The sequence below is a fragment of the Onthophagus taurus genome, unplaced genomic scaffold (assembly GCF_036711975.1).
Source record: "Onthophagus taurus isolate NC unplaced genomic scaffold, IU_Otau_3.0 ScKx7SY_15, whole genome shotgun sequence".
In the NCBI taxonomy this organism is placed as follows: domain Eukaryota; kingdom Metazoa; phylum Arthropoda; class Insecta; order Coleoptera; family Scarabaeidae; genus Onthophagus; species Onthophagus taurus.
Genome location: NW_027248940.1, coordinates 5,298,809 through 5,326,734, shown reverse-complemented (window position 1 = coordinate 5,326,734; position 27,926 = coordinate 5,298,809). Strand labels below are relative to the sequence as shown.

Below are 27,926 nucleotides of genomic sequence, written 5' to 3'. Positions count from 1 at the left end.
ACGACTGAGGTACTCAGTGGACCACGCTTGCCAGAAGTCTTTATTCATTTTTCGAATTAACTTCCATCTCGAAGATAAATCGTGCTCATCTTTGATATAAGGATGATTGTAGGATAACAAGGGTCTACCGATAAGAAAATGGCCAGGAGTCAAAACTGTGGTGTCATTCATGTGGTTACTTAAAGGTGTTAATGGACGGGAATTTAAGGATGCTTCTATTTGATAAAGAAGCGTGGAAAGTTCTTCAAATGTTAATGTTGTCTCCCCAATGACTCGTCTCAAGTGATGTTTGACAGATTTCACTCCGGCTTCCCAAATTCCTCCGACGTGAGGACCTGCGGGCGGATTAAAGTGCCATTGCGTCCCTTGAGTTGCAAGGCTGTCTTGAAATGACCGATCCTGGATGACTGTTGCAATCTCTGGTTGTAATAGCTTACTGGCTCCAACAAAATTTGTTCCGTTATCACTGTACATGTGCTCACAGTGACCACGTCGAGCGGTAAATCTTTTTAGTGCAGCCAGAAACGTTTCTGTGGTCATGTCACTGACTGCTTCCAAATGAATTGCTTTCGTTGTCAGGCATACAAAGACGGCGATGTACCCTTTATATGATTTGTGGCCTCTTCCTTTCGTGGTACGAATTTGAATCGGGCCGGCATAATCTACACCAGTATGAGTGAATGGGGGAGCTGGGCAGACTCTTGGTGCAGGAAGTTCTCCCATCATTTGTTCTGCTGTCTGAGCCTTGTATCTAATGCATTTTACGCATTTTTGGAGGATGTTTCGTACGTCACGTTTTACCATTTATGATCCAATATTTTCTTCTAATATAAGCTAACGTTGCTTGATTTCCTCCATGTAGAGTTGAAGCATGTGCATTTTGGATCAGCATTTGAGAAAATTGCGAATGGTAAGGAATAATTATTGGGTGTTTTTCATCGTAGGCTAGTGGTGATTTTTGTAATCTTCCGCCAACACGAAGTAAACCTTCTTTATCTATGAATGGATTAAGTGTCGAAAGCTTGCTTTTCTTGTCCACTTGGTTATTTTTTCGCAGACTTTTGATTTCCATTTCGAACTTTCTGTTCTGGATTTCGATGATGATTACGTTTAGGGTCGTATTCATCTCGTGAACGGTAAGCTGTCCATGTTCTTTAGCTTTGTTCGAACAATTTGTTATGAATCGACGACAATAAGAAAGTACTCGAATCATTTTTGTCAATGATGAGAATCGTTCGTACTCTTTCGGTATATCGATTGCTTTCACGCAGGCAATAATTCTTGGGATCTTCATCTCCTCATTGGTGTTCTCTATCTCTTCTTGTTGTGGCCAGCATCTTTCTTTTAATAGCCATGATGGACCATTCCACCAAACTTGATGCTGAACTAATTTTTCAAGATGGATACCTCTTGATATGATGTCGGCTGGATTTTCTTCGCCGCTCACGTAATGCCAGTGTTCTTTCGAAATCGTATTGTTTATTTCAATGACTCGATTTGCAACAAACGTCTTCCACTTCGTTGGATCTTCTGTTATCCAAGCTAATGTGATTGTAGAATCTGACCATGCGAAGAGTGGAGTTTCTTGATCTAATTTTAGTGTTCTGGTGGTTCTTTTAAATAATCTTGCAAGTAATACTGCTGCGCAAAGTTCTAATCTTGGTAATGTGGATTTTGTTCTTGCTACTGCTCGACGTTTGGATTCACCAAATTCTGGTTCAGTTTTAAAAGGGATTGTGACAGTGTATGTACCGTCTTCATTTCTCTTTGTGTTGTTTTGGTAATGATCTTCACAATCGGCATCTTCTTTCGTTTGAATTCTTGGAACTAAAACTTCTTCAATTTCCCAGAACTTCTTTAATTGAGCGTCTTCTTCGACTCGATTTATCATACTTATAATTGTGGTAGCTGGTTTCTCTTTCATTGTTCCTGATAAAATCCATCCAAACTCCGTCTTCTGTCCCAATAATCTATGTTCAGCTTTATGAATCCCGTCTTGAATGATTTTTCCACATTCTTCTGCTCCGATGATAGCATCTATGGGACCAGGAATATTATAGGTGGGATCAGCAAGGATTTTGTTGTTCCAGTGTTCGTCTGAGGAAATTGGTAGATTTTTATTTGGTAATGATTGCGTTAGCTTAGATAGAATAAGGAAAGTGGTATTGAGGGTAAAGTTACTCGGAAAATGAGGTTGAACGTTTAGGTCCACTTTCCATTTTGATATCTTTGGTGAGCCGTCTTCCAGCCCAGATATTTTGGCATGTATTTTTTGCCTTGGATGAGCGAGTAAGTTCGCTGCTTCTTCCGTGATGAAGGAGGCTTGGGATCCTGGATCGATAAGTATTCGGAGTTTTTTGGAACTTCCGGAAACTGTCTTGACTTTCACCAGGGCTGTTGCTAGAAGAACTTCACTTTCTAGTCCGCTTGACGCAGTCCTGTTTTTTGTTTCTTTTTTGGTAGAAACTAGGATTACATTTTTTGTAGATTTTGTGCTTTGGTTAATCTGCTTGTTCTCATCTCTATGAAGCAACGTATGATGTGGTTTTTGGCAGATGTGACATCTTGATGTTGAGTTGCACATGTTGCTTTTGTCGTGAGATAAACAATTTCTGCACAATTTTTGAGCTTTGATGTACTCTGTCCTTTCTGGAACTGTAAGTTTTTTGAATTTCATGCAGAAGTGTATTATGTGGTTTTCATTACAATATCTGCACTTATTCTTATTGTAAGCTTCTTTTGCTTGCATTGGATTGTTTCGCTTTTTTGGTTCAGCGATTGCTTCTAGTGTTTGGAAGCGAGTTCTGAGAAACTTAATAAATCTTGGAAGTTTTGTATTTTATGTGGTTCTTTCAACGACAGTTCGTATTGCTTGTTCGTCTCATAGTCCCATTTTCTGACAAGTATTCTTCCTATGATAGGACCCCAAGATTCCGTTGGAATTCCCAGGTTCGATATGGCTTGGAGACACTCGACTGTTGTGTCGTGTAATTCCTTTATCTTTTCCCCGTTTTCAGTCGTAGTTGCTGGCAGATCCAAAATCTTGTCCAGTAGTTTTGATAGAATTAATCGGTTGTTTTGGTAACGTTTTTGTAGAAGTGTCCACGCTGCATCATAATTACTATCGGATATTTGCAGGTGTTGGATTATTCGACTAGCTTCTCCTTTCAAGTACGTCTTCAAATATTGCATTTTTTCGACTTTTGTTAGGGATATACTAGCATGGATTATTTTTTGGAAAAGGTCATAGAAGGTGATCCATTGGTCATAGGATCCATCGAATACGGGAAGTTTTATTTGTGGAAGAGGTATAGCAGTGTTGTTCTGAGGAATATGTCGTGTTTCAGAGGAAGGTGGGTTAGAAATGATGTCTTCTAGTTCTTCCATTACGGCAAAAAATTCCGTCTGAAGGTTGGAATATACATCTTCTTCGAAGTATGGGGCTTGAAATCTTGTTTCTTCTACCTGGATATCTTCTTCCAATCTTGAGATGCTGTCCATTTGTTGTTGAAGTTGACGTCGAAGATATTCATAAGTGCTTTTTTGTTTAGATTGCACCATTTCCAGTTTTACTTTGTCGATTAGTTTACCCATTTCTTTGATTCTTATTTCTTGCCTTTTTATTCTTCGGATCTGTTCTGGATCTTCAGTTGCTTCTTGTACTCTGGTTTCGGGATGTTGTGCTTTTTGACACTCTTTTATGTAGTTTAGAGCATCGTTGTATAATTGCAGGTAATAATTTGAGGTGTAATACGAATGATTGGGTATTTTTATTTCTTCCATTTTGTCATCATTTTCTTCGATCTTCTTCCAAAGCGATTCGAGGGTGTGTAGACGCTTTTGTATATACTCTGGTGTCTTCCGGGACTGTGAATCTTTTGTCATATTGGTGTGTAACTTCTTGATGTTTTGACCGATTTCTTCTTGATTTTGGGCAGATTGGTTTAACGCCTCCATGATTAAGGAAAAGTGTAAGGTTTTGTTTATTTATTTTTATTTATTATATGTTTGAAAAGATAGCTTTGTTACTGAGAGCGGCCTCACTCTCTAATTTGGCCTGGTCCGTAACAAAGTGGATAATTCGCTACTGAGAGCAGCCTCACTCTCTGTTTTATGGCTTGGTCCGTAGCGAGGAATGGAGAACTATAAGTTGTATAGTCAAGGATAAGAATCACTTCTGAGAGCAGCCTCACTCCCAATTTTAGGCTTTGTCCAAAGTGATAGGTAAAGAAAATTGAAGTATGACTTTAATTTTGGTTGATAGTTTGTAAGTGTCGTAGGACCTTTGTTCTGATCCGTAGCGACTGAAGAAATTAAAGTAAGACTTTAATTTTTTGTTGCTGGTTTCTTAAATTGCTCGAAGGACCATGTTCAAACTCCGGGCAGGCCAGATATTTGAAAATGTTTGGGAAAAATAAACTCCGGGCAAGCCAGATATTTATTTTGGAACGGATTAAACTCCGGGCAGGCCAGACGTTTAATCCAGGAAGGAAATGAGCATTACGAAGATATCAATAATACTCTTTATTAATTCAAAATTTGGGGTTTATATACAAATCTTACTGCTAACTTAACAATTAATAAGCGATTAAAAAACTAATTAATTTAGGTCGCATAATTGCGCGCGGTGTGCGTTACGCAATTATGCGGTGCGAGCGATGCGTTTGGTAATTTGTCTGCTGACCTTATTAAAAGAAGTAAAAAAAATTAAAAGAAAAATTGAATAAAATATTGTTTAATCGAGATTAAACACATACCTATAACCATTTACTAACAGACTGTTGATTTTATTTATTGACAGGGTGCAAACCAAAAAAATTACTACATCGAAATTAACGAAAATTAAATCTTTACATTTGAAATAATAAAAATAGATTAAATTTTCTTTAAAGTGCACTTTATTTCACTTTGATATCTTAACTAGTACTTGAAATACGAATTTTTTATTTTTTTTGTGATACTTCTGTTAGTTTTTAAGATATGATTTTTTAATGTTTTGTAATTTTTGGTATAATGTCGATTATTGTCAAACACACAAAATTGTAGTCAAAGCATCATAACGACGAAATGTATTGCAGTTAAGAAATTATACAATGCTCACTAAAAGTATCTTGGAGATACGATTTTTTATGTTAACATTTAACTTTACAACTTGTTAGGTAGTGTTTAACAGATTATTTCGTCCCAAATTTTATGAAACAACTCAAACCATTGTATGCTCTTAAACTAGATACTTTAAGCATTAATTTAGTGTAAAACTTATTTGTTAATTCCTATAATTAAGAGGGATACGATTTTTTAAACTATTCCATTTTTAAAAGAGTGGTTAAACGGATCGTTGTTGGGTTACAATTTTTTTCTATAATCTATAATTAATTAAATTAATAATTACCTAGAATGTGTTCGAATGTTTTCCATTCGCACGATTTTACTATCGTTACTAAATGGACGGGAAAAAAGGTTAATTGGTCTAAGATTTCTTCGTAAACTCTTAAAATATTTTTCAACTCCATCGCTTCTAACACAAATAGTTGTAGACGGTGAAAAATTATTATTACGTTGTAGATTAAATAGTAAATTTTTGGGGATTCGGTGTTGAAGAAACTAAAAATTTCCCCAAGTTTAAATAGTTTTAAAATCGTTTCTGTTGAATTATTTTTTTAATTAAGTAATGATTACCTTAGTGATAGTAATGTAGTTATTAGAAATATAAATTATATTAGTTAGCCTTGTTAATAGTTATTTATATTACAAGTGGGCTAGAAACATAATTACTATAAGAGTGTGAAGAATTGCACGACGAGGTCGTAGACCGAGTCGTGTAATCATACGAGTACTGTAATTATGCTCTAGCCCACGTGTGATATACAGCATTTTAGCCACGACTGCTAAAAATTACTAAAAAATTAATTTCTTTAAAAAAGTCTATTTGACATTTATAAAAATATTTTGAAATGATTGTTGACAATTTTGAATTGTCAGCTTCAACAACATGTTTACTCATCTGGAATAAGTGTTTCGAAATGTAAAAACATAACAATTAATGTTTATAATAAATAGTATTGTTTCTCTGTAAGTAGATAGTACTTTTTCTTTTGTATTGTTGCTCGTTTCAATAAATTAAGTCTGTTCTGATTAGGCTAAAAATACGTTACGTAATGAAACCAGTGCGGTAATGAACTTCATTACGTAACTCAAATCACCTCAAATGAGTGAACATATAATAGTATATTAAGTATCCAGAACGGTAAATTACTTACCGTTCGTGATGGTTATAACATTTTTTGCACGATCGAAATGAATATAAATAATAATTAATTTACTAAAATATGTTGACATTTGTACTGATTTATAAAGTAGGTAAAAAATTTTAATTAATTCTGTTGCCCTGGTTTTATTTACAAAAAAAAAACAAATTGTGTGTAATAAATAATTAAAAGGATTGGAAAATGTGTTTATTTATGTAATGTGCCTGAGGTTGGTAAAGTATGGAAACGCCACGCAAATCAAATACAAGAATGTAGAAGTGTTGAGAGTTCACTGGCGACTTTACCTATCACAGACACAAAAGAAAACACTGAAATAATTGAAATTTTTGATTCTCCTGAACAAGGTACAAGTGTTAATAATAGACCAAAAAGACAAATAATAGCACCTGAACGACTTGCATATGAATAGATTTTTTTTTGACGGAGAGAGTATTTCTATAGGTATGTATATACTACATTAGTTTAATTTTTTTTTAAGGGGAGAGATATAGAATATGGTTTATTTTGGATTATTTTTATAAAACTAGTTTTTATATATGAACCGATGTTTGTGTTGTTGCATGACATTTTTAACTTCAGTCGGAATAAAGCATCTGTACAGAAATGTTGTATTTTATTACAAATTTTACAAAAAGAGCAGAGGAAATCGCGTAGAATTTGATGGAAATTTTTTGTATTATCGGCGCTCCCTGCATTCTGCAGCGATAATGGGCCTGAATTTGCAAATGATGTAATTACCAATTTAGCAAATATGTTCGACGCTAAAATTGTATATCTAAAGTGATATACAATGGTGATTCACAGAGTCAAGGCTCTGTGGGAAGGGCAAACCAAGACGTACGGGACCTTCTTGTTTCTTGGATGAAAAACAATAAAACCAATAAATGGTCAGACGGTTTGCGCTTTGTGCTGTTGCAAAAATAAAAAGTGCGTTGTGTCTTTTAAGACAAGTTAAGTGTAACAGTAAATGTCATCAGTTTTTATCATGCTGCAATAAATAAGGTCAATATTTATTTTAATAATTAAGATATTTTTCGTTGTTCTACTTTTATATTTTTGTAAAAATGGGTTGTATTTTTTGAAAAGTTTGGTTTACTGTTTTTTAATAAAAATGATATTGTACTGTGTTGTTAATGCCATGTTGCACATTCGTATACCTATACTTACAGACATATCATTTATTTCAACCTTAATAAGATCGGCATTTGATTAAATAGGAGGTTCACAATCAGCGATTGTGTAAAATCGTACTCGCCCGTTACTCGCTTTGCTCGCTCGACTCGCAAACTCAGACTCGTTCGATAAAAAATTACTTTGCTGACTTGGTACATAAATATCTAGTATTGAAACAATTTTTTCAAAAAACGTCATTTTATACTCCTGATTTAATTAAAGGAAAAATAACTCAATTTAAATTAAAGGAATTCATATCAAATTATTCTTTTAATCGAAAAATGTTTCGTATAATAGCAAACTCCTGATTCAAAGTAAATGACAGGCGATATCGTGAGTGAAGAGCTTAGAGGCGCAACATTGAGGAGAACAAGACTCGATTTGGGCTATAGCGCCAATGAAGAAGAAGAAGAAGATGAGTTTAAAATTAAACATTTATTAGTATATCCAACAATTCTTTTAATATTAAATTTTTAAATGGTGATTAAAATTTCTTTTTTGAAATCAAAGTAGAAATTGTTTTAAACCAAGCATAACATTTTCTAAGATCCGGCAAAAAAAATATATTAATTTTTCTCCAAATATTATTTTATATTATTTTACCCCAGTCATTGAAGGATAAGACACAACACCCAACATTCCGAATTTGATGTTAAAAGTGAGTTGACTTAAACACAAGAAAATCAAAACGTCCTTTTTAAGTTTAACATCCGCATCATACCAATTCATGTCATAAATAGCCTCAGTTAAAGAAACGTTCTAAAATTAAAAAGATTAATTTCTTATCTCGTAGTATATTTAATTATTTACCGCATCAATAATACGTTGTCCAATTGAATTAAATATCATCAAAGATAATAAGCATGAGATCATGGCACAAAAAACAAATATATCGAATCGCTTAAAATTATGATACAAATGATAAATAAACAATTTAAGTAACACAATTAAATACTAACCAAAGCAAACGCTGAAGCAAGTAAAATAATGAACCCAACACTACAAATTCGTTGAAGCACAATTAGTTTTCCATAAAGTTTATAAACAAAATTAAACAATCCAAAAATTTCTTGATGATACTGCAAAACTCGGCGCAGTTGTACGTTTTCTTTATCCCCAATTTTAAATTTAATTTGATTTATTAACAAAGTAATATGTTTCAAACGAATTATAATCAATTCAAACGTGTACACAAAGAAAGCTATCGCCCCTATAACCAAATTGAAAACTGCAATGAAGAAAAACATTTCGCGTACAACCAAAAATCCTTCAAACCACGGTTGGCGTTTATACGGCATATAATATGCCAAATATAAATAACAGGTGTTTCGAGTATTATTAAAACATTTTTTCCTTAACAACATTGCGTTCCATAGGATTGTATATGAGTACGGTGTGAGATAATAAACATATTTGAAACCGTATTTAACGAAATTATCGATAAAACGAACCTGGGTTGGCACTCCAAAACGAGTAAAATCGCTTAAATCATTCATTACGTTTATCATTTTGCCCCTTTTATTAGTAATTAATAAAGTTACCAGTACTAAATTTGTGTACATTATAAAGGCGAATATGTCGTACAAATATGAATAAAGATCTGATTGAGTATCTTAAAAAAATATTATTACAATTAAGTCTAGATTTTTTTTATCGAAGACTTACCCATAAATTTTTGTATGATGGGATAAATAATCCAGATTAAAGTTAAAATAATATTTAATATGATCCTGTTTTTATAAACTGGTTGAAGTGGAGATGCGTGAATTTGATCAAAAAAATGTTCCACTTTTAAAAAACCTAAGGTTTTAACCCACATCTTGTTTAAACTGTGTTTAAAAGCAAAATGAATGTGAATCAAACGATCGAGGTGTTTTTAAAGAAATTGTCCTTAATGGAATGTGATCTGATGATGGTGAATTAAAAATTAAGAACGATTAAATCGATTTTTATGAGGTACACTTTAATGATTCGAAATAAAAAAATACTTTATATACCTATAACCATTTACTAACAGACTGTTGATTTTATTTATTGACAGGGTGCAAACCAAAAAAATTACAACATCGAGATTAACGAAAATTAAATGTTTACATTTGAAATAATAAAAATAGATTAAATTTTCTTTAAAGTGCACTTTATTTCACTTTGATATCTTAACTAGCACTTGAAATACGAATTTTTTTATTTTACACCACCCTAATTCATGTTGCGGGAAAAATTTTATTCAATGCATCATAACCACGAGATTTAGGAAATCAAAATAATTATTTTTGGTATACCAAAACTAGATTAAATTTGCGTTAAAATGGCTTTTATCTCGTTGTGATACTTCTGTTAGTTTTTAAGATATTGATATTTAAAATAATAAATATAGATTAAATTTGCTTTACAATGCACTTTATTTCACTTTGATATCTCAATCAGTTCTTGGGATCGAATTTTTTATCACCTATTAACCGATTAAATTTGCGTTAAAATGCTGTTCGTTTTTGTTAGTTTTTAAGATAATATATGATTTTTTTATTGTTTTGTCATTTTTGGTATAATGTCGATTATCGTCAAACACACAAAATTGTAGTCAAATCTCATAACGACGAAATGTATTGCAGTTAAGAAATTATACAATGGTCACTGAAAGTATCTTGGAGATACGATTTTTTTATGTTAACATTTAACTTTACAACTATAACTTGTTAGGTAGTGTTTAACAGATTATTTCGTCCCAAATTTTATGAAAGAACGGAAACCATTGTATGCTCTTAAACTAGATACTTGAAACATTAAGTTAGTGTAAAACTTCTCTCGTGTGGACCGGTTATTTTTTGCGGCGGCTCGACCCGTTTCAGGGCTCGTTCAGAGTGGGATTTCACGGGACGGTCCTATTTTGATTGACCGAGCGGGCTGAAGAGTTTCCGGAACGTTCCATCGTAGACAATATTGGGGACAAAGAAAGCGAGGTGTTTAAACCAATAGCAGCTCTGGTGAGATCGCCGCAGAGTACAAGAGACCCGGATGGAAGAAAGAAAGAGGAAACCAAAGGGAAGAAAGGTGAAAAGAAAAGGTACAAGAGAAGAAGAGAAGCGGAGGAAGAAGCGAGGGGTAAAGTCACGGGGACGAAAAAGGCGGTAAGGGACGTAGTAAGGGAAATGGAAGGGGAAAACAAGAAGAAAGGGGTAGGGAAAGATGAACGAAAATTAAATGTTTACATTTGAAATAATAAAAATAGATTAAATTTTCTTTATCGCCAACCGGCAGCAAAACCATACTTTATGTTATCCATTTGCGTCAGTAAAGTGACACTTTGTGCTACTATCTAGTAAACTGTGCATTTAGCGGCAGACAAAGTACTTTTTCTTCAAACGTCATTAAATGACAACTTTGTTGTCGTGTTTACTCGCGGTAGAAGTAAGTCATTGTTGCATAACGATGGTTGGTAAGATCAACATAGCAAAAAAGTACTTCAGCGTTATGGCGCTAAAGTAAATTTCACTTTAGCGCCATAGCGCTGAAGCACATGTCACTTTAGCGCCGTATTGGAAAATAAGTTAATTGTCATTTTATTAAATTTATTAAAATTTATATTGCAATTATTTGCAACGTTTGAAGAAAAAATACTATGTTTTATTCGGAAGAGAAGCAGATTCGTTTGTGGCTGGTCCGTCATTGCCGGACTCACTTCGTTCGTCCGGCAAACTGTCGGACACGCCACAATTTTAACGGCTCATCTGTCATTAGCGACAGACCACGCCATAAAAAGCACTGCTTCTCTTCCATATAAAACAATATACTATTACCTGCCGCTAATTGCTGTCAATTTGAAAAAAATGCCGTTGAACAGCTGGATTTGAACCCGGTACCTTCTATATGAAAGCGCACTTCCCTCTCCACTATACTACCGACCTTTGATACATAGTGTAACTTTACCGAGGTATATTAACAAAACAAATCGTTTGACACGTCATAATATTGGTAAGTTAGAATATCTTCATATCGTTAAATTTTGCGGTTGGCGATAAAATGTTGTATGCAACACGTCAGCAAAGTGTCTTTATCGAACTCGCCTGTTTACTCGCCTCGCTCGCTTCGCTCGCTCGACTCGCAAACTCAGACTCGTTCGATAAAGCATCACTTTGCCGACTTGGTACATAAATAACTATTTCCGTCGACCGTGCATTTATAAGATTTATAAATGTATACAAAATCATTCATTAATGACACCTATTAATAAACGATTTTCTATTAATAAACGATTTTAAGAAAGTCCTACCGAACTAAATAGTAGTCAATTTAATAAATATTCTCCAATGAAAGTTGTAATACCGACCCAACCGACCACTATATCTATTCGGTAAGACTACAAAAATAAATTATGACACATTAAAAGTGAGGTTATTTTGCCAGTGACAGAATTGGGAGATTTTTCAACGATGGATTTTCTCTATTTTGTTGAAAAGACGGTCAACGGAAAAATATTGTAACTAACTCGTATATTAAAATGCGATTAATTATCTCAATAATTAACGCGTTCGCTTCGCTTCGCTCGCTCACGCGTTAAAATATCTCGATAATTAATCGCCTTCATTAATAGACTTGTTGGTTAAATAACTATTTAAGTGCACTTTATTTCACTTTGATATCTTAACTAGTAAGGTAAATTGAATAAATATTACTTTCTATTTTACTGTTAATCGATGTATTAATTTAAATATTTCCTTTACATGTTTCGGCTTATTAGGCCATCATCAGAAGGTTTCTATCAAAATAACAAATTTCAAATTAAAGAAATCAAATTTTGAAGGTTATGTTAGGATATGTTAGGTTTTTTTTTTGTAAATACTAAACTTATTTATTACTTACAACGTTAATATGGTTGGGGAGGAATTGGAACTTTAATTTAACTTTACATTACTAATAACATCAAGGGAACGATGTTCATTTTATTGGGACGAGATTTGAGGCTATGGACGTATCATGCAACGGTAACGTTCGTGAAGGTACAAGTTTATGTCTATAAATAGACATGAGTTTAAATTTAGTTTTATGGAAAGGGAAAGTTGTGGAAGGTAAATGGATAAAGGGAAATATGGATAAAGGGTAGAATTGGGATATGGGGATGTCCGCTGGAGTGCGGGAAGTTAGCCCCCCATTTTTTGATTTTTAAATTTTTTATTGTTGTTCTGGATTGTTCTAGAGTTGTTCTACATTGTTCCAAAGTGGCAAATCGAAAAAATAAGAACTCCGCGAAAAAACCGAAAAAACTGGTTTTTTGGCTAGCCCCCCATTTTTGAAAAAATAAAATTTTCTTTGTTGTTCTGGGTTGTTCTAGTCGTTCTAGTTATTGTTCTAGAAAATCAAAATTATGGGATATAGCATTACGAAGTTATAACTAAAAATAGGTTTGGCCGCCGAAATGTCTAGTTGATTGCTGTGACCATAGTTTTTCTATTATAAATTCCATGTTACAAATATATACTTATTATAGCTAACGCAATCTGGAACAGCTATTATTTTTACTAGAACAACTCTCTAAAGGGCACTTTACTCTTTGAAAATTAAAGTTTTTAGAAGTTTCAGTCAGTAATTCTTATGTCAGCGGTTTTATATTACACAATAAGAATTAAAAAACATAGACCAATCTAAAATAACTCAAACTTTGCCGATTCAAATTGTTCTAGATGTGTTTTACGTTTAACACGGACATTAATTTTGCAAAATCACATATTTTTTGTTGCTCTAAATTGTTCTTGTTGTTCTAGGTACTTAAAATGTTTATTTAATTACTGCGGCTTTAGTTCTTTTAAAGTTTCATATTAAAAATTAGTACTTACAACAATTAAAACAATTCAGAACAGCTGTTATTTTCACTGGAAAAACCTTAAATTTGAGTTGTTGTGATATCGGACAGGTTTTGTTGAATCAATGAACCCAACCTTTAATATAATAATAGTTTTAAAAAATTAAAATTTATGGAATAATCTGACCTAAAAATCACCTTTCTCTTTAAACTTATAATAATAAAACATCAGTTGCGATTTAAAGTGTATTTTATTTTGTAAAACAAAGTAATAAATTAATAAATAAACTAAACTAACAAAAGTAGGTTGGGCTCAAGGACAGTAGAATCTAAAAGGACTGCTATATTCATTGTTGTGACAACGTGCCCGCACACTACGTCACACCATTTGCCACGCCCAGTCAGCTGTTATTGTGTTCTATGCGTTTGCTGTGTATTTTTAGAGGTTATATCGTATATCGTAGACGTATTCATATAACTTCAAAAGTAAATCTTGTATTGACAAAAATTTTATTACAAAAATATAAAAAGGAAACTCAATTTATTTTTAAAATAAACTAAATTTAATTTAACGTTTATCTTACTTTGGGTTAACTAAACCCACAAATACATACCTACTCCTGATAATATGAAAAAAAAATGAAGAAAATGGTTCCAACTTATTAACATATAAGTAAAATAAAAAAAAATGAATGAAAAATATTCCTAATGCATCAATAAACCATAATTCATAATTATTTCCTATTTATCTATCACCAGCTTCTAATGATATAGCATAAATCACCAAAATGTCGAAATTGGGCGATTTTTCTAAATAAAATTAACTATAACGTAAGTGCTAGAACTGATGGAGAAAGACGTTACGAATAAAATATATTAATAATGTATCAATAAACCATAATTCATAATTATTTCATATTTATCTATCACCAGCTTGTAATGATATAGCATAAATCACCAAAATGTTAAAGTTGGAATACGTTTCTTAATAAAATCAAATACAACGTATGTACGAAAACGGATGGAGAAAGACGTTTTGAATAGAAAATGTTGCTTATGCATCAATAAATCATAATCCATAATTATATTATATTTATCTATCACCAGCTTGTAATGATATAGTATAAATCACCAAAATGTCAAAATTAGACGATGTTTCTTAATAAGATCAAATACAACGTATGTACTAAAATTGATGGAGAAAACCGTTAGGAATAGAAAATGTTGCTAACGCATGAAGAAATCATAACCCATAATTATTTTATATTTATCTATCACCAGCTTTTAATGAAATAGAATAAATCACTAAAATGTCAAAATTGGACGATGTTTCTTAATAAAATCAACTACAACGTACGTACTAAAACTGATGGAGAAAGACGTTATGAATAAAAAACGTTGCTAATGTATTAAGAAATCATAATCTATAATTATTTCATATTTATCTATCACCAGCTTGTAATGATGTAGCATAAATCACCAAAATGTCAAAATTGGACGATGTTTCTTAATAAAATCAACTATAACGTATGTACTAAAACTGATGGAGAAAGACGTTATGAATAAAAAACATTGCTAATGCATCATTAAATCATAATCTATAATTATTTCATATTTATCTATTACTAGCTTGTAATGATGTAGCATAAATCACCAAAATGTCAAAATTGAACGATGTTTCTTAATAAAATCAACTACAACGTACGTACTAAAACTGATGGAGAAAGACGTTTTGAATAGAAAATGTTGCTAATGCATCAAGAAACCATAATCCATAATAATTTGATATTTATCTATCACCAGCTTGTAATGATGTAGCATAAATCACCAAAATGTCAAAATTGAACGATGTTTCTTAATAAAATCAACTACAACGTACGTACTAAAACTGATGGAGAAAGACGTTTTGAATAGAAAATGTTGCTAATGCATCAAGAAACCATAATCCATAATTATTTTATATTTATCTATCACTAGCTTGTAATGATATAGCATAAATCACCGAAGTGTTAAAATTGGACGATGTTTCTTAATAAAATCAACTATAACGTATGTACTAAAACTGATGGAGAAAGACGTTATAAATAAAAAACATTGCTAATGCATCATTAAATCATAATCTATAATTATTTTATATTTATCTATCACTAGCTTGTAAAGATATAGCATAAATCACCAAAGTGTTAAAATTGGACGATGTTTCTTAATAAAATCAACTACAACGTATGTACTAAAACTGATAGAGAAGGACGTTTTGAATAGAAAATGTCGCTAATGCATCAAGAAATCATAATCCATAATTATATTATATTTATCTATCACCAGCTTGTAATGATGTAGCATAAATCACCAAAATGTCAAAATTAGACGATTCTTTCTGTAACTATGACTATATATACAGGTGTCCTACGAAAGCGGCAAAGTACATAAATGACAAATGAACCGAGATAAAAACTTTTCTTTAGATCGAAGTTGTAGGAAACTAACAACACTCCCGTAAAAATACCGAATATATTTTTATACATACATGGTGTTTCATATCGACGTACCAAAATAAACATTGTTATTTTAATTGCAATGATATGGTTTTTATTACCTATTTTGATTCTACACACAAAAATACGTCGATTTTAATAAGACATATTGACACCTAGCGCTTTTAGTTTTTGAGTTATTTTAATTAGAAACTTTTTTTAATGACTTTTAAATCGTAAGTTCTCAACGATCGAACGTGTTAGAAAGTCAAAATTTGGTATAGTTACTGCTTGGATATCCTTAAATAAAGCGCTATTAACTATATGGGTCTATCGTATACAGGATGTTCAAAAATGTAACTACTAAGTACTAATAAACAAAATCTGCCATTTTTTGCATGATTTTGATTAATTCCGCAATATCTCAAAAACCACAACTGATAGGTATAGGGACATTTAGAGAAAATTTGTGGAGAATTAAATTCTCTATCAGATAAGCGAATCAAATATGGGATGTTACGTTTAAAATTTTCGACTTTTTTGCAATTAAATATGATAAAATAGTAGTTTTATTTATAAACAAGCAGTCCCCCCATTCCAGGGAGATAATGGTACTTGAGAGTACCGTCAAGCATTAAAATATATTTTAGTGATGTTGGAGTATACAAAAACTTTTATTGCTAATATAAAAATACTACATTTTTTATTACGTTAGAAAATAAGTACCACAAGTGTCTAAAAAGATGCTAATTTAAAAATTCTTGGAAGCCGTATTTATTGAAATTAAGGAATGAGACTTATTCTAAGTTAAAGCTCAAAGCTTTCTATTTAAAATGATATATAATAATTGTTGGGTTAGATTGGAAAAATATTGGGAAAAAAAATGTGGAAGTGAAACTTACATTTTCGTACAACCTAAAATTGTCAAAAAAGATGTTAATTTAAAAATTCCTGGAAACCGTATTTATTGAAATTAAGGAATGAGACTTGTTCCAAATTAAAGCTCAAAGCTTTCTCTTTAAAATGATGTATAATAATTGTTGGATTAGATTGGAAAAATATTGATAAAAAAAATTTTGAAATAATACTTACATTTTAGTTTAACCTAAGTGTCAAAAAAGATGCTAATTTAAAAATTCCTGGAAGACGTGTTTATTCAAATTAAGGAGTGAGACTTATTCTAAATTAAAGCTCAAAGCTTTCTCTTTAAAATGATGTATAATAATTGTTGGGTTAGATTGGAAAAATATTGAAAAAAAAATTTTGAAATAATACTTACATTTTAGTTTAACCTAAGTGTCAAAAAAGATGTTAATTTAAAAATTCCTGGAAGACGTGTTTATTCAAATTAAGGAATGAGACTTATTTTAAATTAAAGCCCAAAGCTTTCTCTTTAAAATGATGTATAATAATTGCAGGGTTAGATTGGAAAAATATTGAGAAAAAAAATTTTGAAGTAAAACTTACATTTTAGTATAACCTAAGTGTCAAAAAAGATGCTAATTTAAAAATTCCTGGAAGCCGTGTTTATTGAAATAAAGGAATAAGACTTATTTTAAATTAAAACTCAAAGCTTTCTTTTTAAAATGATGTATAATAATTGTTAGGTTGGATTGGAAAAATATTGAGAAAAAACATTTTGAAACAAAACTTACAGTTTCGTACAACCTGTACAAAGAGGTTGAAAACTGATTACAGCTTTGCAAAATTGTTCAATATCATTGAAATTGGGTTTGTAATCGTTTGAAACTTGCCTAAATGGTAAAAACTTTTTTGCAAGTGTTCATAATTGTTCAAAATGATGGAAATCTCTTGGAAATTATTGAATATCGAAATTTTAAGATTTATAACATGATATGTATGTTAAATTGAAGCTTTATTGAAATTTCCAGGAAAATATGATTAAAAAAGAAATTTTGTAGTCAACAAGTTATTATTGTAACTCAAAAAAATATATAATTTAAAACTACGTTGTTTCAACCTAACCCAAAAGTTGAAATTGCTTCCTAACTTCAACATCATACGGATACTTCTCATTTAAAAAGTAATTCGGCACAAATTGGTTCTTAAAAAAGTGCGTAAAATACTTTCCAAGTTTCAAAGTCTTATCGAACCCACACTTTAACCCACACTGCAACAAATTTCCTTGAGCCACATATTTCTTGCTACCATCTTCCAATAAAACTTTATAAAACGGTTGGGGTTGGCCCAATTTAAACTGTTCGTAAGTTATTTCTTGCTGCCAAGGAGCTTTTCTATCACAAGTATTATCCCAGCCATAAATCACGCATGCGTAGTTGTATAATTTGTGCTTCATCACCATTCCAACAGCGAATATAACGTTACCATTCCTTGTGGGGGGAAATATAGGAGAATTTATTGGATACATTCCATGAAGAGGAAAGCCATCGTGACATAAATAGGTGAAAACATGACTTCCGGTACTTGTAAATGAATTTCTGTGAAGATATCGTAAATTTGTTGCTGGGAGTATTTCGATGTTATATCTCCTGTAAAAAGCACTAAACGCAAACATTGCTTGTAAATTGGTTGGATGAGTTCTAAGATTTAATTCTAAAATTGAAGGTGTTAAGGATTCGTCTTGATGCAGCGATTGTGCTAAATCATTTATGATTCGTTTGAGAACCTTAAAAAATTTTTTTAATGTGTTATAAAGATAGGTGTATTGAAATACTTACTGATTCGCTATCAAGAATTGAATTTGGATTTGTAATTGATCCGTGAGTTGCTAAAATGAGTTTACCCCCATTTGAAACGTCAACGTAATAAATTTTCCTTTCTGAGTTATCAAGTTGGATAAATCGCAACAAAAAACCACCTGGGGCATTCACCCAATCCAATTTGACCCCCAATCGTCGCGCAACCCCCTCGAAAATGACCAAGCGAGTAATTTTGAATCCAGGTTTTAATTCAAACATTTCCAAAGTAAATGAATTTGGATCATTGTCTTTGTCAAGAGCGTTTTGGGACATAACTTGGGTAATTGTGGACAAAATTTGTTGGGAATTTATCAAAGAAAATTTATTCTCTTTAATGATCTTGTTTCGCCACAATTTTGAATCATCTTGGTTCGTTTTCAGTAAAGGATGTCTTGGGTGATTAATTCTCAAACAATTTTTAACTTTCTCTGCTATTCCATCAAATTCTTTGTGAACTTTTCCCACTTTAATATTAAATTGTGGTTTAGACCATTTCATTAAAAGTGCAGCACCAATTTCCAAAATGCGATCATCTTCATCTAACGAGATAAATTTCTCCCAAAGCACTTTAAAATTCTCGAGTCCCAAATAATACAACGTTTCCAAACTATAATACTTAATCGTTAAATTCCCTGGAGTATTTAACGGAACCACGTCGTACGTTTTAATTTGTGATGGGTCTTTTAAGATCTCTCTTAAATAATGCACCAAATACTCTGCGTTTAAACACCTCGATTTGATCATGTGGATAAATGGTGCGAAATCAGCTGGGAGTAGTAACTCTTTATGCATGCAAAGTGAGGTTAATCTGGTTAAAATCCCATCAATCTCGTGATGTAGTTTGTAAATATAGGAAACTTCGGCAAAGTAATTATCAATTTTTGGGGATCTTTCTGCTATTTCAAACCACCTCTTGCGATAATAACTCCTCCAAAGATTATTGTTGTTGAGTACAAAGCCTTGCAACAATGAGCAAGTCGAAGAAATGTTGATTAAATCAGGAAAATCCAAACAATCTTGATTAAGAATCATTTCGAGGATTTCCGCTGGGAGGTTATCCAACATCTTGCAAAAATCAACCACTTTAACTAAAATAAAGCACGTGAATGTGTCAAACGACCACTTCGTACAAAAGAGGATAAGAGACTGATTTTAATGTGGCGAGTACCAGCTGAGTTTGGTTAAAACTTCAGTGGTTCTAAAACTAATTAAAAAAAATCATTTTAAGATTAAGAATATCACCAAAATTTGCTGGGATTATCGATTGGGGAGAAAACTTTGTTGGGATTGTTGAAGAAAATGACTTTTTAGAAAGAAATTTTGTGATTATATTCATATAAATCATTCGTAAAGAAATGGAAAGAAAACAGTTTGCGAATCACTGGGTTATGGTGACGTTTGAAACGTGTTGCATCATGTTTCCTAGAAATGACAAAACATGTGTTAACAAAACGGAAAAAATTATTTTCACCAAAACGGCCATGATTTAATCATTAAAATTAATTCATGGTGTAAAGGAACGTTTATGCTTACAACATACAAAGTTAAAAGTTAACAATTTAATATAAATTTGTCCATATGAACTCAACCTCAATTATGTAGTGAAAAAACTTTTACATTATATCAAAAAATCGTTAAAAATCGAATTCTTAAGATATCTTTATGAAATATTCCCATCGTATAGAAGAAAGTGCGTATTTTTTTACAAACAAAACCGCACTTGAATATCTCAATTCGTTCTTTTTAACTCAACTTTAATTATGTAGTAAAAAAATTATTTACATTATTTTAAAAAATCGTGGAAAATCGAGTTCTCAAGATATCTTTATGAAATATTGCTATTTAATAGAAGAAACTGCGTTATTTTTAGGAAATAAAACCACACTTCAAAATGAACGTTATGAAATTGAATGTGAAACTTAACACCTTAAAATTGAAGAACGTTCTTCAATTTTAACGTGTTAACTTGTTATTTCGTCTTAAACTTAAAAGAATTTTTTTAAATAATTACATTTATGAACATAATACTTTGCGATATGACCTTTTTGTGAGCTCTTGTAAAATTGGTCTGTGAGGATGGCCATGGGCCGAAACTAGTAAGACTTAATTAATTAATAAAACCAGTTTCAAAAGTACAATACTGAGAAAATTAAGTTTAATTACCTTTTCACAAATTCTTAAGATATCTTTATGAAACATTCCTATCTTGTAGAAGAAAGTACATATTTTTTTACAATCAAAGCCGCACTTGAATATCTCAATTAATTTTTGAGATAATCATTTTTGAACTCAACCTCAATTATGTAGTAAAAAAATACCGGATAGTTGCCGGATATCCGTTCCATCACTAATACAGATGATATAATTTTTTGAAAATTTCGTATTTTTAATTTATAAATTTGACAATTTCTTTTAAGCTTCAATTTAACATATATATCATATCATGATCCTTAAAAATGCAGATGATATGGTTTTTTGAAAATTCCGTACTCTTTTTTATTTTATTTATTTATTTTATTTATTCGTTTCGGGATGCAGACAGGTTACCCCAATAAAGCATCCACTAATCTTACAAACAAAATACAGATATAACATAATAAGTCCTAAACTATAAAGCTAAACAGATATGAAAGAAAAAAAACAAAAATACAATCCAAAAGCAACAACTAAAAGTAAATTTCACCTCAACATTTCAGTCAATGTTGGGAAGCAACATACATTTCTTTTTAAACGACACAAAAGAATAATTAAAAATATCAATCGACTGGCAAACTTTATTATAACAATTTAATATGCGCAGGATAGGCGAATTAGTATACGCATTAGACGCCGAAGGAGGTATTCTAAACAAAAAACTATCGCGAGTGCGATATTGCGGGACATTAAAACTAATTAAAAATAAGAGTTCTGGGTTATCAATAAGCCGGGTAACCAGTTTATATAATAAACTCAAGTCCCTCACAAATCTACGGCGAGGCAGAGAAATCAATCCGAACACCGCACAAGCAACCGAGTACTCACAATAAGGTAAGTGAAATTTATGAGCTAGAAACCTAACAAAACGACGCTGAACCAACTCCAAACGGTCAATGTATATGTGATACATTGGATTCCAAACCACCGAGCAAAAAGATAGAATACTATTAACATATGCCATATAAGCAGATTTTAAGCAATCAAGATTTGAGAAGACATAGGTAGTTCTTAGAATAAACCCCAATTGTCTCATAGCTTTGAAAAAGATATACTCAATGTGATCTGAAAATAAGAGTTTTGAATCTAGCATCACACCAAGGTCTTTGATAGAAGTAACACATTTAATAGATTCAACACCAAGCAGATATGAAAAATCAATGTTATATCTTTTTCTGCTAAAAGAAATTTTGGAGCATTTTTCATAATTAAGAAGAAGTTTGTTCATAGAACAATAAGTGTTAAAACGATAAAGATCGCTTTGCAATTTAATACAGTCAGCAACTGTACGTATAGAGGAAAAAATTTTGCAATCATCCGCATATAATAAGAAACTGGAATGCATAAAACACGATCCAATGTCGTTAATGTAAATTACAAATAATAACGGGCCGAGATGGCTCCCCTGGGGTACTCCAGACGTAACAGCTCGAGATTTCGAAATACAGTCAAATAAACGAACTAGAAGGCAGGCTTCTATTCGAAATATATGATTTTAACAAAGCAATGATTGAACCAGGCAACGGGAAAGTTACTAGTTTGGAAATTAAGATATTATGATCGATCTTATCGAATGCTTTACTGAAGTCTGTGTAAATAGAATCAACTTGACAGTTATCATTAAGTGAGCTTTTTGATTTATAAATATGACAATTTCTTCTTCAACAATTTATTCCTGGAAATTTCATTAATATTATCTCATAGTTTTTATATCATATCATAAACTACAATTTTTAAGCTTCAATTTAACATATATATCATATCATGATCCTTAAAAATGCAGATGATATGGTTTTTTGAAAATTCCGTACTCTTTTTGATTTATAAATATGACAGTTTCATCTTCAACAATTTATTCCTGAAAATTTCATTAATATTATCTCATAGTTTTATATCATATCACAAGCTACAATCTTTAAGCTTGAATTCAACATAGAAACCATGTCATGTTTCTTAAAAATGCAGATGATGTGGTTTTTTGAAAATTTCGTACTCTTTTTGATGTATAAATATGACAATTTCTTCTTCAATAATTTATTCCTGGAAATTTCATTAATATTATCTCAACATTTTATATCATATCACAAACTACAATCTTTAAGCTTCAATTCAACATAGAAATCATATCATGTTCCTTAAAAATGCAGATGATATGGTTTTTTGAAAATTTGATACTCTTTTTGATTTATAAATATGACGATTTCTTCTTCAATAATTTATTCCTGGAAATTTCATTAATATTATCTCTTAGTTTTATATCATATCACAAACTACAACCTTTAAGCTTCAATTCAACATAGAAATTATATTATGTACGTTAAAAATGCAGATGATATGGTTTTTTGAAAATTTGATACTCTTTTTGATTTATAAATATGACAATTTCTTCTTCAATAATTTATTCCTGGAAATTTCATTAATATTATCTCATAGTTTTATATCATATCACAAACTACAATCTTTAAGCTTCAATTTAATATAGAAATCATATCATGTTTCTTAAAAATGCACATGATATGGTTTTTTGACAATTTGATACTCTTTTTGATTTATAAACATGACAATTTCTTCTTCAATAATTTATTCCTGGAAATTTCATTAATATTATCTCATAGTTTTATATCATATCACATTCCACATTTGGTAGAAACAATTCTATCTAACGACAGGTAATTGTCGTTATGCATTGATAGCCTAAGAAATAAGGTTTTCATCCGTAAATATGTTGTAATCTCAATAAGTTTAGTGAAAATAACTTTTTATTTTGTGCGCGGGTATAGATTAAACAATTTCAGGTTAGGATTTAATACGAAAATGCATATTTAACATTGCTTTGAACTTCCAAAAAGAAACGTCAAATCGCAACTTTAAAGTGATTTTTCGGTAAGTACTACACTTTTCCGCACTTTTTTTTATCATTAACACATCTTTTGAGTCATTTCCTACCGATTAAAAAAAAATCATCGATTTTTAAGTGAGACAGGTATTCTTTAATTATTCCCAAACTACAATCTTTAAGCTTCAATTTAATATAGAAATTATATCATGTTTCTTAAAAATGCAAATGATATGGTTTTTTGACAATTTGATACTCTTTTTGATTTATAAATATGACAATTTCTTCTTCAATAATTTATTCCTGGAAATTTCATTAATATTATGTCATAGTTTTATATCATATCACAAACTACAATCTTTAAGCTTCAATTCAACATAGAAATCATATCATGTTTCTTAAAAATGCAGATGATATGGTTTTTTGAAAATTTCGTACTCTCTTTGATTTATAAATATGACAATTTCTTCTTCAACAATTTTTGAAAATTTTGTGATATTAATTATTCTCGTTATGTTTAAAAACTAATTTCTCAAAAACTAAAAGATAAATTAATTGAAAATCCGTTTCTTTTATTAAAAAGCCAACAATTTGTATTGGAAATGCTGATAATTTCATAAGAATTTATTAAAACAACGATTTATTGCGATTTTTTGAAAATGAATGATGATAATTGTTTATCCCGAAAAAGATGAGAAAATGACTTCTGTTAAAAGGTTGATATCTCAAAAGTCAAGTAAATCAATCCGATTGGCAAGTAAATACTTCTGTAGAGTGCACACAAAAATAAGATATAATTTCACAAAATTTTTATTTATTTTTTATTAAATCCAATCCAGGAGGAATTAAATTCGGTTCAACTTTAGCAATTTGTCTAAATTGCCCCTTCATCAACTTAAAACTATTTGATAATCTCAAACCGACGCCAAATTCATTCATGGTCTCCTCAAACACCTGATAAATAAACTTCAACAATCCATGATCGATCGTTGGGAAAAGATGGTGAAGAGCGTGTTGCCCAAAAGTGGTCAAAGTCCATAAATGCGACCCCAAAATCTCCTCGCGATCGATAACTGCATCTAATTGAGCTATCCCAAAATCTTTTTCATCCCTCGCAGCATCCCCATCATGGAAGATATCAGGAGCATGATGTGCTGCATTAGTTCCAATGGTAGCGAAAATAAACGAATCGGATAAAATGATACAAGTCCAAAAATAAAAACAAGTTATTACTGGTTGATTTGAGAAAGTTACAAGAAAAATCGGTAAAGAAAATGGAATTAAATCGGAAATATTAAATTCTTTTTTGTTGTATTTAAAGAATTCGCGGAGTCTTAAAAAGAAACTGCCATGAAAAACTAAACACTAAATCAATGGTGAAACCAACCAGGGTAAATAACGCTTCAAAAAAGATTTAATTTTTGGAAAATACGTTGCTAGTGGCTCAAAAATGTGCATCTCCATGTCGATTATGGTGTTTGGAAATAAATGGTGGCTTAAAGCGTGGCTAACTCTCCATTCTCTATAAAAAAATTGTAATACATGTGTTAATTTTTTTTTAATCGACGTACTTAACACTTTGAAATCCTAATTGGAAATAAAACATCCTAAAGTTATCAGCTAGATGGAAATAATTGTGAGCTGAGACTCTCCAAAAAACGTTTTCGGCCCCGTCGATTTGTTTTCTTCGAGGAAGAAATTATTAAAGAAGAAATTGATACATTTATTACTAAAGGATAATAGGAAATTTTCAAAAAAAACGTATCAATTGTATTTTTAAGAAGCATGATATATATGTTAAATTGAAGCTTAAATATTCTAGTTTATGATGTGATATAAAAAGTATTAGATAATATTATCGAAATTTGAAGGAAAAAGAATTATAAAAGAATTTGTCAAATTTCGTATAATTTTCATAATTTGACAGTTTAACTTTTAATAATTTTTTACAGGAAATTTTAATAATATTATCCTATAATTTTTATATCATATCATAAACTAGAATGTTTAGGCATCAATTAGACATACATATCATATCATAATTCTTAAAAATACGGTCGACACGATTTTTTGACAATCTTGTGTTATCTTTGATTCATAAATTTGACAGTTTCCCCTTTAATATTTTTTTCCTGGAAATTTTAATAATGTTACCTTATAATTTTTATATTATATCATCACTATCTCATTTTTCTGGAGAAACAATTATTTGCAATAATTTTCAAAAAATCATAACAAATAGGGATTTCAATAAATCATTACGGTATTATCAGCAATTGCAGTATAAATTATAAGCTCTCCAATGACAGAAACGGATTTTCAAAATATCTGTTAGTTTTTGAGATAGATATTAACTTTTTAACACAAGGCGTTTTCTCATCTTTTTCGGAATAACCAATTTTTTTCACTTGTTTTCAAGGAATCGCAACAAATCGTTTTAATAAATTCTTATGAAATTATCAGTATTTGCAATACAAATTATTGGCTATGAAATGAAATAAACGGATTTTCAAAACATGCTTTAGTTTTTGAAAAATTAGTTTTTAAACATAACGAGAACAATTAATATCACAACATTTTCAAGAAATCGCAATAAATCGTTGTTTTAACAAATTCTTATGAAATTACCAGCATTGGCAATACAAATTATTGGCTTTCCAATGAAAGAAACGGATTTTTGAAATATCGTTTAGTTTTTGAGATATTAATTTATAAAGGTAATAATGCGTTTTTTTATTTTTTTGGAGTAACAATTATTTTCAATACAAGATACGTGTTATATCATGAACCTTAAAAGCAAAGATGATATGATTTTTTGAAAATTAGAAATTTTTGATTCCTAAACTTGACAGTTTCCTCTTTAATAACTTTTTCCAGGAAATTTTAATAATATTAACTTATAACTTTTATATCATATCATAAACTAGAATGTTTAAACTGTAATTGAACATACGTATTATATCATGATTCTTAAAATTACAGATGATATTATTTTTGGAAAATTTCGTATAATTTTTGATTCATAAATTTGACAGCTTCCTCTTTAATAAACTTTTTTTTGAAAATTTTAATATTATGTCATAATTTTTATATGATATCATAAACTAGAATGTTTAGAATATTTTTGTTTAGCCTCTTTTTAATTCTTAATCGCGATAAATTCTTTGAAACGAATCCAAACACGATAATGTTGAAAATAATCGGGAGACGGTTACTTTCGGTTTAGAGTTTTAATTTTAATTTGGGTTAAAATCGATCAAAATGAATCCAAACAAGATGTTATGTTTAAAAGTTAATATCTCAAAAACTAAAAGATATTTCGAAAATCCGTTTATTTCATTGGAAAGCTGATAATTTGTATTGCAAATCCTGATAATTTTATAAAAATTATTATTTAAAATCCGTTTATTTCATTGGAAAGCCGATAATTTGTATTGCAAATCCTGATAATTTTATAAAAATTTGTTAAAACAACGATTTATTGCGATTTTTGATGAAAATAATTGTTTATAATAATAATAATAGGACTTTATTTCACACAGGTACCACCAAGTTACAGGAAAAAAAAATATAACATCACAATATTTAAATTAACTAAATGAAAAAGATATAGCTATAAGCAAAAATACAAACTAATATAACCTAATAAACTAATCGTAATCATAACTAACAATCTACTGCATGCCGAAATGATATAAGGTTACCGCAACCACCGTGTTCAAGGAATCAAAAAACATATCGCAATGCGGCGAAACTTGATTGCCGGAATCGGACATTAACGAGACAGGAGATTTTCGTAAAGTGTTACTATTACTACGACAATTATAGAACGTGAGGGGACAGCGTGCGTTGAGACGCAGTACAAGAAAGGATAACCTTTCCAACAACCAGCCGCAATCAATATCATAATGCAACAGTTTATGAATAAATTTAACTATGTAAACAACTCTAGGCTGTTGTAGTGAAAGAAAACCAAACCGCGAAAGGAGAAACGCGTAATCTGCACCCCTAGGCGGGTAAACACGTTCCAGTCGAAAGCATAGATACTTTAAAAATGTCTTTTGTATAGATTCAAGCGCATTCGCGTAAAACTGATAGAACGGATACCAAACAATTACCGCATACTCTAACCGCGATCTAATCAACGCAAAATACAACGTACATAAACATCTGATGGACAGACCCTTACAGTTTCGAACAATAAACCCGTAAATTTCATAACAATTAGCAACTATGTTAAGAATGTGTTCGTTAAAAGTCAGTCCACTGTCAAACAGTACCCCAAGGTTAGAGAACTTACGTTCGGACATCAACGGTTGATTGGCCAAGTAATATGCACAGTCAATTGTGTTTAATTTTTTAGCAAATGTCATGGTAAAACATTAAGAAATATTAGGTGATAAACGGTTGCTAAGGCACCAATGCTCAACAAGAATCAGGTTTTCTTGCAAGCGAAAATCATGG

General features: G+C 30.9%; 2 protein-coding genes and 1 pseudogene across 2 annotated transcripts; all 3 read right to left on the bottom strand.

The window, feature by feature from the left end:
* Positions 1-790: 790 nt before the first annotated feature.
* On the bottom strand, positions 791-2,584 carry LOC139432440 (uncharacterized). The gene has a single exon (XM_071200969.1). It carries the CDS (start codon positions 2,582-2,584, stop codon positions 791-793), a length of 1,794 nt encoding a protein of 597 aa, XP_071057070.1.
* A 15,105-nt stretch (positions 2,585-17,689) lies between these two features.
* Positions 17,690-19,677, bottom strand: LOC111422107 (F-box only protein 21-like). The gene is made up of 2 exons (XM_023052723.2): positions 18,413-19,677; positions 17,690-18,360 (listed from the first exon to the last, which is right to left on the bottom strand). Exons 1-2 carry the CDS (start codon positions 19,496-19,498, stop codon positions 17,695-17,697), a joined length of 1,752 nt encoding a protein of 583 aa, XP_022908491.2. The 5' UTR covers positions 19,499-19,677; the 3' UTR covers positions 17,690-17,694.
* A 4,579-nt stretch (positions 19,678-24,256) lies between these two features.
* Positions 24,257-25,103, bottom strand: LOC111419846 (cytochrome b5-related protein-like; annotated as a pseudogene).
* Positions 25,104-27,926: the final 2,823 nt, after the last annotated feature.

Coding starts and splice junctions, on each gene's coding strand:
- LOC139432440 (XM_071200969.1), bottom strand. CDS start 2,584: ATGTGCAACTCAACATCAAGATGTCACATCTGCCAAAAACCACATCAT.
- LOC111422107 (XM_023052723.2), bottom strand. CDS start 19,498: ATGTTGGATAACCTCCCAGCGGAAATCCTCGAAATGATTCTTAATCAA. Junction 18,361..18,412: donor CAATTCTTGATAGCGAATCA/GTAAGTATTTCA, acceptor AAATTTTTTAAG/GTTCTCAAACGAATCATAAA.